This window comes from Leptidea sinapis, chromosome 29 (assembly GCF_905404315.1).
Source record: "Leptidea sinapis chromosome 29, ilLepSina1.1, whole genome shotgun sequence".
NCBI lineage: Eukaryota > Metazoa > Arthropoda > Insecta > Lepidoptera > Pieridae > Leptidea > Leptidea sinapis.
In genome coordinates, this window is record NC_066293.1 from 11,150,319 (window position 1) to 11,166,787 (window position 16,469).

The 16,469-nt window shown below is 36.4% G+C and overlaps 1 protein-coding gene and 1 pseudogene across 1 annotated transcript; one reads left to right on the plus strand and one right to left on the minus strand.

Moving 5' to 3' along the window:
• Positions 1–2,018: 2,018 nt before the first annotated feature.
• Positions 2,019–5,526, minus strand: LOC126973502 (uncharacterized; annotated as a pseudogene).
• A 7,940-nt stretch (positions 5,527–13,466) lies between these two features.
• Positions 13,467–15,603, plus strand: LOC126973577 (uncharacterized). The gene is made up of 2 exons (XM_050820901.1): positions 13,467–13,817; positions 14,758–15,603. Exons 1-2 carry the CDS (start codon positions 13,467–13,469, stop codon positions 15,505–15,507), a joined length of 1,101 nt encoding a protein of 366 aa, XP_050676858.1. The 3' UTR covers positions 15,508–15,603.
• The last annotated feature ends 866 nt before the right edge of the window (positions 15,604–16,469 follow it).

The window sequence follows — 16,469 nt, forward strand, 5'->3', positions numbered from 1 at the left end:
TCGCTGAATGCTGGCTCTCTCAGTTCAAACCATGACAACTTGATAGCCTCAGTCATTAGGCATGATATAGAAATATTGGCTATAAATTATATTTATTTATTTTTTCATTTTTTTTTTGATGTGGCAACCCTAAGGCATAGTTTGTAATTGATCTTCTTCCAAATAATTTTAAAATTTCATTTAGTGTTAATATCGAACTAATTAAGTAAAATGTATTATTAGAATCTTATATTATAAATAAACAACAGTGTTATTGTGAAATAAGTTTTTTTATATAACTCTAGTTGATTGTGCATCTCCCGTGATACGTCAGCAAAATGATGACCCAAGGAAACAAAGCCCACCAAACCGAGGAACAGCGCCTGCTAACCCTTGTGGAGCTAAAAAAGTACAAGGCTCAGTACGAACAGCTTGTAAAGGAAAGGGACGACAACGAAATGGAGGTAGACATTATAAATAAAAATTTAAAATCTGATCTATGTCAATTGCACATTGAAAACTCAAAGTTTTTAGAGGAAAATAAAAACTTGCTAGCAATGGTCAATGGGTTTGAGCAGTATAGAAGTGAATATGAAGAAACCTTAGATCTGGTAGTGAAACTAAAATCCCAGCTATATGAGGCTGAGGATGTTATAAGATCTTTAAAAACAGCAGATCAAAGTTTCAAGACATCTCAGACCCAATACATATTTAATGAGTTTGTTGGATGTGCCCTAGATTTAGTCTCACCAGACACAATCCCCAATAACAAATCAAGTGAAGTTGGTGTGGACTCTGTGGCTTTCCACCCAACTCATTTAAGCAAAAAAAAATTATAGAAATATGCAAGATTATGTAAATTTCGAAAAAAAAGCAATAACATTGTTAATAAGAAATACATGTGCTTAATTTTCTAAACTATACAGGTAAATAAATCAACTGAAAATACAAGCTAAAGAACTCTGTATAGATTTGGAAAATATCAAAAAAGACCATAAGGAAAGTGTGAGCTCTCTTCAGGCTGAGTTAATAGCCTAACATCAAAATCTGGGTCATGTATCAAATTAATACGAGATTTCACAAAAAGACACAGCCGAACACATCACGATTATGGATGGATTGATTGAATTAAGTAACCACAATGCAGAGCGTTTTGATTCAATTACTAAAATGTATAATAATTGTAATTGTCACTTTTTGACAGGCAAAGTAACAGTAATACAATTTCTCAATCTGTCAGGGCTCTCACTACACCCGGTATTAAAAATCAACTCCCACAAACAATTTCTTCACATAAGAAACATATATAGATTTATAGCGATGACCTGGGAAGAAATATGTGGTTTATTTTGCATAAAATTAGTAACGGGAAGTTAGTATCAAATATCTGCATGCCAGGGGCATGCTACTATCAAATTATAAAAAGAATTCTTATGCCCGGTTTCTGAAGCTCTCTGATAAACTTTTATTAGCTAATGGTCCGTTAAAGTTATGTATATGATAAGCGTCGGTTATCTGTCACTTTGTTTCTGAATACCGATCGCATCGTTCAATAGTTATGCAATTGACAACTGGTTCCTTATTGTCCCAATAGAGGGCTCTGTTTTAAACAGTAAGTTTAAATTAATATATATTTATTTACATTCATCATTAATTCCAGTTTTAAGTACAGTATTATTTTCTGTGTAATAAAAAAGTGCTTTTATAATAAATTGGTAAAGCACTATAATACTTTTTATTTATTATATATATTATTACAGTGGCTGTATGGACAACAGCGTTGGGTGTTTTTTTAAAAGGATGTCAATTTGAAACTATTGTTTTCGTTTCGTTAATCGTATTCCGAACTTCGTAGTCTACAGTTCGTCTAACATTCAATATGATATTTTGTTTCTTGTAATTTTTTTATGTAATTAAAAGAAGGAATCCCTCAAACGTAGCAAAAACTTCACCGAAAGAGAGAAGGTCTTCTCATCGAAGTAGCGAAAGAATTTCTATTCATTATTGACAACAAAAAGACGGACGGGACTACCGTCGAGGCCAAGAAACAAGCATGGGCTGCCTTGACTAACAAATATATTGCTGCTTCAGAGACTGGTGTTAGGACAGAAAAGCAGTTGCATGCTTTATATGACAATTTAAAGAAAAAGGCAAGAATATGAGCGACGAGGTAAGGTGTGTTATTTAAATATACCACGTGCTTTTGTTTTGGTTGTATTTTAAGCCATATTTTAAATTTGTAAGTCAGGTCAGACATAAGGCTAATTGATTCACATTACTATAATTACAGGCGGAGTTGTACAAGACAGGATGTGGAACAATAACGCCTTTAGCACACCTACGCATTCGTGTGCGGCAGCGAAACAAAAAAAAACTGTAATGGTGGCCATATACGCTACGAGAAATCGTTACGATTAAACTGTGCAGTTCGAACGGTACCGATAAATCACTACGTGTATGTTATAAAACTGTGCAGTTTTGTCCGATTTTTTAGCACTGTGCAGTTGAACGGAACAATACAAAAATTTCAATTGATTTATCGGAATCGGACGAACTGTGCCGACTGATCGAAACGTGTATGCGCTCGTTCCGTTTTCGTGTTCAGTTTTGTCGTCGATCGACATTCGGGTAGACGTGCGCACGCGTCAGGCGTCTTAAACTAATCGCGTATGGCTTGAAGAATTTAATGAGTTATATCGCAGTGAACCTTGTCTTTGGAATATTAAAGGCAAAGAGTATCACAATCGTGACTTAAAACGTTCAGCATATACTAAGCTGGTTGAAAAATTGAAAACAGTAGACCCTAGGGCTGACAAATTCAAAAAAATCAGGAGCAGGAACCCAAGAAGTGTATAAACCAAAACTATGGTATTACTCTATGTTGCTGTTTTTGGATGACCAAGAAGAACCAAGGCGTTCACGCTCTAATATGGACGACGAATCAACAGACAACGAGGTAAGTCATTTGCGTGTTATTATACTGTGGTGCCAGCAGAGTAGAATAGCACTAATATGGTTATGTGAATATGATAAGTAAATCCGGCCATATTGAGAATGCTTCATAGTTATTTATATTATTACATGAATAAATAATAAATAAAAGTAAATAACTTTTTTATCAAATCGTTTATTCTCAAAGAGTTAACGTATAAAATTATTTTGCCACGGAACGCTGCCTTAACTTGCAAAATATTCCATGTACTCTTCTCTGACTTTTTTTTGCGGCAATCGAAGTATTACCAAGATTTCTTCGTTGCAAATTAACTATCGCTGAATTCATTGTATCATATCCTTGGGTTATTTACCCGTCATCAACATTTTCTACGTCGAAGCATTCTTGTTGACAGTAAGAACTTTCTGAAGTCTTCATTAAATAATTATGTAAAGCACAACTGGCCATCACGACAGACTCTATTATTTTCGGAACAAGACTAATTTTTGTGTGAAAAATTCTAAATCGAGATGCCAAGATCCCAAACGCATTTTCGACAGTGCGCCTTGCTCGTGATACGCGGTAATTTAGAATTCTGGTTTTATCTGTGGTCAAGTCTGCTTGTCGAAATGGCTTAGTTAAATCTGTTCTAAGTGCAAACGCATCGTCAGCCACCAACACATAAGGCAACTTTCTAGTGCTATTTGCGACAACTGTGTCGGTTAGAATACACAACTGATTATTATCAAATTTTTCAAAAAACTTAGTGTTTGTGAGTACGCCACCATCTGAAATTCTTCCATTTGTTCCAAAATCACAAAAAAGAAATCGAAAATTTCCATCAACGATTGCCCATAACACCATGCTATAATGGTTTTATAGTTGAAATACTCTGAGCCACATCCATCAGGAAGAAAAATTGCTATATGCTTTCCATCCATCGCGCCTAGACAGTGCGGAAAGTTCCATCTCTTTTCGAACACTTTGGCCACATCCTTCCATTCTTCTTCCGAGCGTGGGAACTGTAAAAATATTAATTGTTTCAGGAAATTGAAAGTGAAGCATCTCCAGCCGCCCAGTCAACTCCACAGTCACCTCCAGCCACGCAGTCAACTCAACAGTCACCTCCAGCCACACAAACAACTTCACAGTCAACTCCCGATACTCGTTCAATTACAAACACATTGTTTAATAGGAGTCGGCCAAAAAGGAATGCAAATGAAAACCTAAACTCTAAACCTAAACTCAAGTTTTACAGTCTGTTCAAAACCATTTTAAAAGGCCTGCAATTTCTAATGATCGATTTGATATTTATGGAGCAAACGTCGCAGCTAAGCTGAGAGACCTCACAAAACATCAACGTATTTTGGCCGAAAAAATAATTAACGAAACATTATTTCTGGCAGAGATGGAAAATTTGACTATTTCACACCAAGTGATGGATTCAACCAGTGTGCGTTTTAATAATTATGGTTACAACGTTCCCAGCCCCGTTGCACATACACCCAGCCCTGTAGGAAACAATCCTAGCCCAGTACCTTATCAGAATTCAAATTATGAAATTATTATGATTTCCAAACACATCCAGGCTCCCAGACAATTCTCCAAACCCCAATAATGCAAACTTCTCAACAAGATCAGTCCCAACAAGTGCAAAATTCAGCGGCTACTTTTTTGTCTAATTTTACTTAATGTATTATACACCATCATTATAAGTACAAATTAATAAACATTACATTCTAAGTAATTAGTAGTTTTTTATTTCTTACCTTAAAATAGTCTTTGCGGAGAACCTTATATATTGCTTCACAGGTTTCCGGTATTATGCGACCCAAGGCTTGAGATGAAATGATGCTAGAGAATTTTAAATCTTCATAATTTCTTCCTGTTGATAAAAACCTCAAAGTAGCTACAAGCCTGTCGTGGGGTGGAATAGCATTTCAAATAATAGTGTCTTGCTTCTCGATAATTGGTGTTACCAAATTCAGTAGATGTAAGTACGTATCGTGATCCATTCTTAGAAAACTATGCCAGTCTTTTGGAAAAAGCTTTAATTCCGCCAACAAATTGACATGAGAATGAACTCTTCTTTTCATTAGCCATTCTTTACACCAGATGCTACGATTTTTCCGCTTCACTTTTTTTTCCTTCAGGGCGAATATTAATCCAATAATTGCTAAACCGTCGTCCGTCGAAGCCATCACTGACACGTGTGCGTCGGCGTCCGTACCGTCTGATCGCAACGATTTCTCGTAGCGTGTATAGCTTGTATGCCAGCTACGATAAACTGCACCGTTCGAACTGTACAGTCTGATCGTAACGATTTCTCGTAGCGTATATGGCCACCATAAGTTGAATGGCAACGTTTCGCACATGTTGTGTCTCGCTCTTTTGTATAGCTAGATGAAATAGTTGCGTCCCTCTCGCTATTGTTTCGCAAGGTACTGCGAAAGGGTCGTTACACTGACGCAGGTGTTTCGTTAGTCGAATTTCGTTTCGCAAAGCGTAACCACGTGTTCTGCCGGCAAGGACAGAATTTCGCACAATGGACGCCGAAAATATTGAAATAATTTTGAATTGCATTCGAAATTATCCTGAATTATATGTAGTTGGACACGCTGATTACAAAAATACGTACAAGAAAGAGGTGGCATGGAGGAAAATTCTAGAAAAGACGGGGATAAATTTATTAACAAAATTTTCAGTTTTCAGTACCTATTTCTTTCAAAGTAGTTTACAAATTGTGATCTGACACTAAACGCTGCTAAGTCCGCCCTGTGTCTATTCGAATGCATTGGTAGGAATGCTCCTATAGCATCCGAAAATTGTTTGTTGTCGAATGTATATGCACCGTCGTGAAACTGCAATAAGTTATGCAAGCACAAAGCAGCCTTAACAATTTTAATAGTGTTGTTTAAATCTGTTTCCAAGGGCCTTAAGAATATTTGTGCCAGTATGCCAAACGCACATTCTACTACAACGCGTGCCCTGCTTAATGATCTATTAAATGTTTTTATATCGTTGTCATTCATAGCTGCTTCTCTAGTGAAAGGTCTCATCAAAAATGTCTCCAGTTTAAATCCACCATCTGCAATGAATACATGTGGAGTAGGCTGTTGAAAACCTGGCAAAGGCTTAGGAGCTGGCAAAGTCAGACGTCCATTTTTTAAAAGCTGATAAAGTGAGGAATTCTCAAATATTGTGCTATCGGAATCCTTTCCATATGATCCAATATCTACGTATATAAATTTGTAATGTGGATCAACTATAACCAATAACACCGTAGAAAATCGTTTTTATAGCAATAGAATAGCGCTGTTAGGTGGAGATTTAATAACAACATGTTTGCCATCAATGCTACCAAGGCAGTTAGGAAAACCCCATATTGTTTCATACGCATCTGCTATTTCCAACCATGATTCAGTAGAAGGAACTGGCATGTACTTTGGTTGTAGTATCCTCCAAATTTGTTCAAATACTTGTGTTACTATTTTTGAAACAGTACTTCCACCCAATCGATAAGAAAAAGATATTGTTGTATACGTGTCACCAGTTGCTAAAAACCTGAAATTATTGTTACAGTTAAAACTCTGAAGGCCAAATGGAGAAATCTAAGGGACACTTATAAAAAATATAAACAGAGCCAGCAAACAAGTAATGGACAAGCTGCGAAAAAACTCGCTAATTGGCATTGGGCTGAGCAAATGTCATTCATAGATACTTGTAACTTTAAGGCAAACTGAAAGTACATTGGAACCCAGTACTGTATCGACAGAGAATGACATTGAAGTTTCTACTGAAGCTGAACAAATTTCAAATAACGAATCGATTGTTGAAGAAATCGAGACAACCGAGGCTAATCCGAAACGCGAAGAAATACCCCGAAGACGACGACGTGTTAGCAACAACGATCCTGCTGAAAAGATTATATATTATTTGAAGACTAGAAAAATGAACAATCCTAGTACAGACAATCTTGTCAAAGTAGCGTGTGATAGAATAGACATGGTGTTTTAAGGTTATGCCAATACTGTCAAAACATTTTCTGTACATAAACAAGCAATTGTTAAATTACAAATAACAAACATAATAACTGAGGCTCAACTGCAAGAATTGAATAATATCCGGTCAAATTCTGATTCCAATGCTCCATCCTCCAGTAGCAACGATCTTTACTATATTGATCAAGACTCGAACTTTTCAAACCCAATACAATATGAAGAACAGCCATCATATTTTACAGAAATAACACAAATACACTCACCTAATACACAAACACTCGCACCCACTACACAAATGCATTCGATCCCCTCAATTAATAATACACACTCCCGAAAGATTACAACGGTTGTACACATACCTACTACACAAACGCATTCAAACTCAAGCACTCAACATATCCCAACATCGATAATCGATAATTCGATACAACAATATGTCAGTGATTGGAATGAAAATTGAAGTCAATAAAAAATACCTTAAACATAGTGCCAGTCTTTCTTTTGTTGAGATAACCTCCCTATAGTTTGTATTTTTCTTTTTAATATGAGGTTCAAGAAGATTGTGTAAAATTTCAAAAGTTTCCGGCTTCATTCTGAAATAAGTATAAAAGCGATCTTCATGTGATTGAAGTTCTAAGCATAGTTTATTTTCTCCAAGTTTTCTTCGTTTCTGGTTTATTTCATGCACCCAGATTCTACGTTTTCTCTTTAATACCGAGGCCAGTAACAATAATTCTTCCTCTTCAGAATCCGAAAGCGATGATTCGGATGACATCTTGAAATGACGTCCGCACCTACAGCTTACGAAAGCTACACTGACATTTCTTTGCGAAAAAACTGCAGTGTACTAACGTTCAGCAGATGTTTCGCTACCGCAATAGTTTCGCAAAGATCGCTGCCGCACACGAATGCGTAGGTGTGCTAAGGGCATAAGTCCCAAGACAACTGAAATTGATGAGAAAATTGTGGCGGTGGTTTATTAACTCCTCAATTTAAGCCATTACCTAACGATTTTGACTCATCAGCATCATATTACCAAGGCAATATAAAGAAATTATTTTGAAAAATAAAAACTGTTGCATCTTTCTTTTAAGGATAAATTATATTGTTTTTATCATTCAATCATAAAAACATTAATGATTATTTTACTATTAATAGTTACATTGTTATAATGTTAGGTATATTACAATATTAAGAATATTCTTTTAATACAGACAAATAATAATTATATAACAAATAATTTACAAGTCAGTAAATACAACACAATTCTTATCTCTACAGATATTGAAACAGAAGTTGACTGTGCACAAGTTTGTACATCTCAGGAATATATAATGATAACCGAAACACAGTCTACAAGTAAAGAAAATGAATGTCCAAAAATCAGCATCTCAGGATTTAGAATTGAATACTCCAAAAATGTCTTCCAAAAGACAATTGTCACTAATGCGGAAAGTTGAAGAGAGTACTCCAAAAATGATAAGTAACACTTTAACTGAAATGAAAAAAAGGAATATTCACAATATAAGTACATCCATTATAAAAAGAAAAAACCAAAAACAATTTAATGAAGATACAAGCAATGCAAGAAGTAATGAAAATGGAAAAAAATAAAATATTGCTGGATCTTGACATTGAGAACTCTTTTAGAGAATGCGAAATTAGATTTAGAATATAAAAAGAAGAAATTTAATATTTGATTGTATTCAACTATCTATTGCTGTTTTTAATTCATCACTTATTGTTGTTATTCAACAATAAAATATTCTGTTCATTCTAAAAAAATATTTTCTCTATACACAAAGCAGCAGCTATATCTATTTGTGTAGCTAGATATTAACTTATATAAAGCTATACCAACCTATATATTGTTCCAACAATAACCGAGGCCAGTAGTTTCCATCTGAAGAATGAGGGTGTTCAATAGTTTCTGTAAGACAGTTATCATTTTCTTCAGAATCAGAATCAATGATCACAGCTATATTATGTAACACAGCTGTTGCAACAATAACAGCTTATGTCTGATCTAACTTTAGTCTCAATTTTTGTATGGAAATCTTCTTTTTCACACATCAACGTCTCACATAAAAGTCTTTTCAACTGTATTTGTGCTTCATTGTACCGCTTTTTTGCATTTGTAGAAGGATTTCTGCAGTTGTACTACTCTTTTGATAAAAAAGATACAATAGAGTCTATTAATAAAATTAACGACGTTCTTAGAAATATCTACACATGGTCGGAGAATAACAGCCTGGTCCTAAACTCTACAAAATCTCAAATGATAGTCCTAGGAACGAAAACCCAAACTAATGTAGTGTTGGAAAGTAGGAAGTAGGTCATAAAAATTGACAACGTGGTCTTAGAACGGTTAATGTCCGCACGTAACCTAGCAGTTCTACTGGATGGTGAATGGAACACGTGAATACTAAAATTAGAACAGCTTTTTTTAAATTAAAGACCTTGTATCAAATTAGAAACTATCTTAAAGAAGATTTGCGTTTACTTCTGTGCGATGTGGTACTATCGCAGTTCAATTACTGTAGCTCCGTCTATGGGCCGAGGTTGACCGCTAGCGCAGAGAGGGCAATACAGAGAGTGCAAAACTCATGTGTACGCTTTTGTTTCAACATACCCAGGAAAGCATATATAACTCCCTACGTTGAATAGCAAGGGCATCCTGAACATGAGTGTGCAAGAAGACAACTTCACTATGCTTGTTTAACTCAAAAGGTTATTTGGAACAAGAAGCCTGAATATTTATTTGAAAAGCTCCGTTGGGTTAAAGATTTCAACGTACAACACATCTTGCGTGCAAACAGACAACTCCGCCTGATAATCCCTAAGCAAAAAACAGCTCGGTTTAGGGGATCTTTCAGATTCTCTGCAGCAAAAATATGGAACGACTTACCTCCTCCTCTAAAAAAACAAATGAGTATCGAGTCCTTTAAAAAAAATACCGTTTTGGTCTACTGAAAAAGGAACTTGCTGCGGAGAAATTCAACCACTTCCACTGGAAATATCTTTCTCTAAAAGATTTTTTCTGTGTACGGACATAAACACACGCTCACACGTGAGTGTGACACACACGCAAACACACACATACATACACACACACACATATACACACACGCACTTACATACATTTGCAAGGGTAATCAGAACACTTTTTTTTCTAATTTCTAAATTACATTTTATAAAAAAAAGATAGCTTAATTAGGTAATGGGGGAGCCACAATACATCCACTCCCACCTTAGGAGGACGGGATGGCTGAAAAACAGCGCTGCATGGAAACATAAATCCATGATTCCATGTCAGGTGAAGCTGAGCCTTTTCCTTTTGCCTTTTGTTTCATCGCGTATCCTAATACATTTTATATTTGTAATGTATGGCAATAAAGAATTTATTATTATAATTATTTAAAAATGGTGTATATATATTTTACACAAGGATAAGCACTACCCCCAGCAAGTGACCGTCCATCTCATTGTTATCTAGGCGTGCCCGCAGAAAGGAATTATGATACACTGTACTGTCATGTGTAGATCCATGCCATAGAGCATCTATATCACGGATGTATGTATAAGGTTGAATCACATACAACTTGTACTTTAATAGAAAGGAATCCTTTGCTATTTCTAAATAGCTCTGCTTGCTCACCTGCAGGGCATCGAATTAGTATGTGTGATCCATCTATACACCCAATTACATTTGAAAATACTGCTATTTTAAAAAATTGTGCTTTAACATCCCTAGTATCTTCTACTTATATGAATCCTACCCAGCTTGGCTATTTCCACACAAATAGATAAGGAGTCTTATTCTAAAGCGACTGTTTTGAATCATAATTGTAACGTATACCTGTGCAAGTTGTGTAAGTCGTTAATGCTACTTTATGAAATACGTCGGTTTCGAACAATGCAAAAACTGAAACTGAAATATTTCGTCGAGTTCCACTTTTGTAGCTATATTGTAACTAAACTGGAAATGTAAAAAAATAATTTTTATATTGAATGAGATCTGAAAGGCATTGGGTAAATTTGTGCATGCATAAATTTACCCAATGCCTTTCAAAGCTCATTATTATTCTAGGCAACGCTTAAAACACGACTGATTTGAATTAAAGTTACCAGTAAAATACTACGGCCGCTTGACCGGTGATCTTAGTTCTGAGATGACGGTTATATAATATAATTATAATAGTACGATAGTGGTCAAGCAGCGTAATGCAGGGTCACGCAAGATGTCACTTCGAAAGACTATCGCCACAGTCAGTTCTCTCTCACATCATATTTATCAAAATCAATCTCTAACTACAACTCAACCGACTATAATCTTACCAGATTACAAGAGGGCTATTGAAACACAGAGTAGATGTTTCATTGAAGGATGTCAAAGAATAGAACGATATAGAGTTCCTCTTTCTATAAGAAAAATGTTACTGAATCAGTATAAATATTACATACCAGAAAGTAATCGCCTTTGTGATCGGCATTTGGTAATTGAAGCATGGGATTTTCTCGACAGCTTGAAAAATAATTACTTACAGACTTTTACTGATATACTTATAAGATTCTTCTACAAGTATAGTATGTCTTAATTTTGAAAGTATTGATGATTTGGAAGACCATGTGATGCACATTTAGATTGGCTTAAGTAAAGTGCAATTCCATCAAATACTTAATGAGGTTCCACAGTTGCTAGAAATAGCAAAAGGATCTGTTGTAGCTTTAGCTGCATATTTAATAAAACTGAGATCGGGGGACTCTAATGACAGATTATCTACATTATTGAAAGTGTCCAGACGAACAGTAGAAAAACGGTTAAAAGAAATTCGCCATCTGCTGGCTGAATATTTTGTGCCTAGGCACTTAGGTGTATACCATACTAATAGGCAAAAGATAAAACAAAGAAATCTTTCCATTCCTAATGCCTTGTTTGGTGATTTTGAGGGCGAAAATAAGCCTATTTTCATATTTGATGGGACATATAACTATATCGACAAAAGTTCAAACTATTATTATCAAATAATGACATATAGTTTACGTAAATATCGGAACCTGGTCAAACCCTTTTTGATTGTATGTACTGATGGACATTTCACTGACGCACTGGGCCACAACATCCGATTCTGATATTATGAAAAGAGAGTTTTCTAGTGATAGCCCACTCAGGGAGTATTTTATGAGCGGTGATGCTTTTATCGTGGATAGGGTTTTTAGGGACTCATTGCCTACATTAAGCCAGTGTGGATACAGAGTTTATGTGCCTGTTTTTTAGAGGAGGGTTAAACACAACTTACTACTAGCGAAGCAAATAAATCAAGGGCAGTGACCATATGCCGTTGGGTAGTGGAAGTGGTAGATTCAAATGAGATTTTAAATTATTACGACAGAATTATAATAATGTTACAGCCAAAAATTTTATGGTAGATTTTGAAGTGGCCGCTGCTCTTTTAAATGTTTTTCACCCTCCCATTCTAGACCGTATAGATGCGGGGGAAATCATTCAACAAATAAACATGTATATGAACACAGATAATGAGTTACACCAATTTTATCATCAGAAATTTATCAACAGAGAACGACAATTTAAATGATTTTCCCCAGCTCACCTATAATGAACTTATATTTATTTCATTAGGTACATACCAATTGAAGTAGTCTCGTTCTTACTATTGAGAACACATAAGAGGAAATGATGGTTTTATGGTGGCAGTGTGCAAGGAGGTTAGCAGCAGCCTATTGCAAGAAGTGTCAACCTCAAATACATCATGGCTTTTAGAGGAAGAATCCAATCAAGGCACATTCGCCGCAAAATATATTTTGTATATATACTGGTTGATAGCTCTCTCAGAGGCAGACAGTCTATTTTACAATATTATTGTAACTGCATAGTAGGAAAACGGACAGTAGTCTGCTGCGCCCATGTTATGTCCATCATATGGTACCCTGTTTGGGCAAGATACCAGGAGATTATACTGTGCCACCGGCACAGTTCTTAGATAGTATTTTAATATTAATTAATCTGGGTCTGGCACTGATGACGATGATATGTTACATCAAGCATTAAATTCGGTGAATATTAGTGAATCGAGAAAAACACACAGTAATTATTTTAGTAAATGTATTTATTTATCATAAGAACATACTAATTTTAAACAAGTACAGCAAAACGTTTAACTAGTTTTAAATTAGCATGTTCTATTTATTTTAATCAGGGATTATCTTCGTGAACGCTCAATAGCGCTGAGAAATGATACTCACAAATAGGCCTGCTTTTCACTTTGATTAGTGCAAGTGCAGGTTATTAGTGCAGGTGATTAGTGACTAGGTGTGGACAGCGACTGATTAGTGCAAGTGATTAGTAGATAGGCTGTGTAGTAAAGTGAATAGAAGCGTGTTCTATTTTTTTGCGAGTGGACTGCGAGTAGCCACGTCCCGCGCGCCCTCCCGTCCCCCGCACTCGCAGCGTGCCTGCCACTAAACACGTCAGGACAGGAGTGTTTAGTGTTTAGCGTTTAGTGTGTAGCGTCGGACGCTTGTTGTTGTACAAAATGGCAAAGTGGACCGAAGACACTACCTATAAATTTGTGCAGGAGTATCTAAAAGATGAATGCCTTTACAACTGTAAATCCCCTAAGTACAAAATGAAGGGAGCCCGAGATACGGCCCTTGTACGTATAAGTGAAGCTATAAACATACCAGGGTTTGGAAGTAAAGAAGTTTATACTAAAATAAGAAATTTGAAGTCTACATATGCGCAAGAGGCTAAGAAAATTAAACAGAGTACAAAATCTGGAGCTGGAACAGATGACGTATATATTCCACACATAAAGTGGTTCAAACTATTTGATGACGCTTTAAAAGCTGTAAATGTACAGTGCAGCGACTCAGGGAGTAATTTGGTAAGTATAAAATATATATTTATTTTATATTCTTTATTACATGATAACAAATAATAACACATAACCACATAACATTGAATTAAAACCACGTTTTACTTCAATTTATCATTCGAGACTGCCAAGAGACTGCACCTTCTACTACAAAATAATTTGCATAATTATTGCGTTTGTTTTGTGCAATTTGAGATGATCTATTCTGCATGCTCATAGTCAATGGAACAAGTCCATCTGATGTCACTTCTCTCCAGGATCCTTCAATCAAATTTCCATTCTCTGTGTCCCCGATATCAACCGTGGCGACCTGTACGGGTACTTTGGTTTTTCTCGCCCAGTTATGCATGGCGCAACAGGCTTTTACGATTTTTTCCACCTTCTTGGGAAAAAAGGGTAGGGGCCTTTCGAAAATTCTGTATCGACTTACGATGATAAGGATGCTAAAAGCATTTTCGATGATTCGTCTTGCCCTTGATAATCTATAATTAAAAATTTTTTGTTCAAATGTCAATTGGTTTCCATCATATATGGTTTAAGAGGAAACGCATTATCGGCCACTAGAACAAGACCTTCGGGCAGTAAATTATTTTCCAAGGCATGACTAAGATCACAATGGGAGAAAACTCCACCATCCGATACACGCCCGTTACATCCAACACCAATATATGAAAAACAGTAGTCATCATCTGCCACTGCCATGAGAACAATGCTGTTATTTTTTTGTAGTTGAAGTAATAACTTCCTGCATTTGGTGGAGCTTTGACGGTAACGTGTTTTCCATCAATCCTTTTCCATTCGTCGCCGTTAGGTACCTAAAACAAAAAAGAGATATACATTCATTGATAGTAGTGAAATGGGAATATTATTTCTGACTTTAAGAGTTGGTTTACTATATGTTTTTCTTTTTGTTTTGGGTTTTTGTTTATGTAAACTTATTGTTTTACAGCAGCTGGATTCTCAATATGAACAACTTGATGGAGAGGAACCTTCCACATCCCAATGCAATCAATCTGCTGAAATAAATAACCCCGACGCAACACCTGAATCACAATCTAATCAAGTTGAAGAAGAACAAAGAAAATCGCCGATTCATCGTAAAAGGACAGCACGGAACCTCAGTCGTTTGGTCAATAAAGTGAAGAACGTGGCCGACTCAATAAACACACGCATGTCAACAGAAACAGAGTTTGATATATTCGGGAAAAGTGTAGCTGCCCAGCTTAAAAGTTTGCCAATTCACAAAGCAGTAGAAGGACAGATGTTTATCCAAAATTATCTTAGTAATTTACGTCTCCAACAAATGGGCCACGGATCATCTAACTACGCATATAACCCATCACCAAATTCTATGTACCAGTCTTCACCATCACCGACTAACACACTACCACCACAAGACTCTCCTTACACACAACCACCACGACACTGTCCTTACACACAACCACCACGAGACTCTCCTTATACACAACCACCACGACACTTTCCTTACACACAACCACCACGACACTCTACTTACTCACAAACACCACGAGACTCTCCTTACACACAAACACCACGAGACTCTCCTTACGCACAAACACCACGAGACTCACCTTACACACAAACACCACAATCTTCTACACCAGATCCTACTAATGACATTCATAACATTTCTGATGCTGACCACTCTCAACGAAAATGCAATAACTATACACTCTGAAAACAATGCATCTCAAATGTCAATTGAAGACCAGGATGACATATTGGCTCGGGCAATTTCGAGTATTTACCAATAATAGAAAAAAAATGTTTTTAATGTTACTACCTTTACCAATAAGTTGATTGCAAATATGTATGTTGAATTTGAAATTAAACCTACTTTAATAGAAAAGAGAAGGTTTTTAATGTTACCTACCTTTATGTAATCTCTCAGTGCGTTGTAAATAGCATCGCATACTTCGGATATGATGTTACAAGATGTCGATCTTGGTACCCTGAATAGGTGTTGCAAGACGCGTAAACTAATTCCGTTAGCCAATAAGTATAAAATAGCGTGCAATTTCACTTTCGCCGGCAAAGCAGGTCTCATAAATGTATCGCTTTTCTGTATGACGGGTGCAACAAGGTTTAATAGTATATTAAACGACTCTTCGGTCATCCTGAGAGCACAGTAGTATTCCGTCGTATCTTCAACAGCCAATTCCGTAAAGAGTTGGTAGCTTGCGCCATGAATGGGTCTTCTATTAATCCATTTTCGAACCCATACTCTTCTTTGTCTTGCAAGTTCAGCTTCCAAAAGGTCTTCGGTTTCAGACACCACCGCGTTTAATACTTCTTTCAGTACTTCTTCCAATTGCAAGCGCGCTTCTCGATGTTCGTCCCTACTTGCTGGTCGACGGCCAACTGAATTTAAACAGAGCCACTAAACAAGAATTGGACGGTACATAGTTCGATTCAGGCAGGCAACGCGAGCACACGTGCCGCGTTATCTGTGCTCCTTCGAATATGTTTATTACCTGCGTTATCGCACTATCTGCTCAGGCCACCTGGGCTAGCTATTGTTATCGCGCGCTATTGTTCGGGACTCTTTGAGTCTCGCACCTGTTACGTTCCTTCGCGGAACGTAGCTTAGTTATTATAAGTGTTAATTACCCGGTTTTACGATCGTGTTAGTTAGCACCT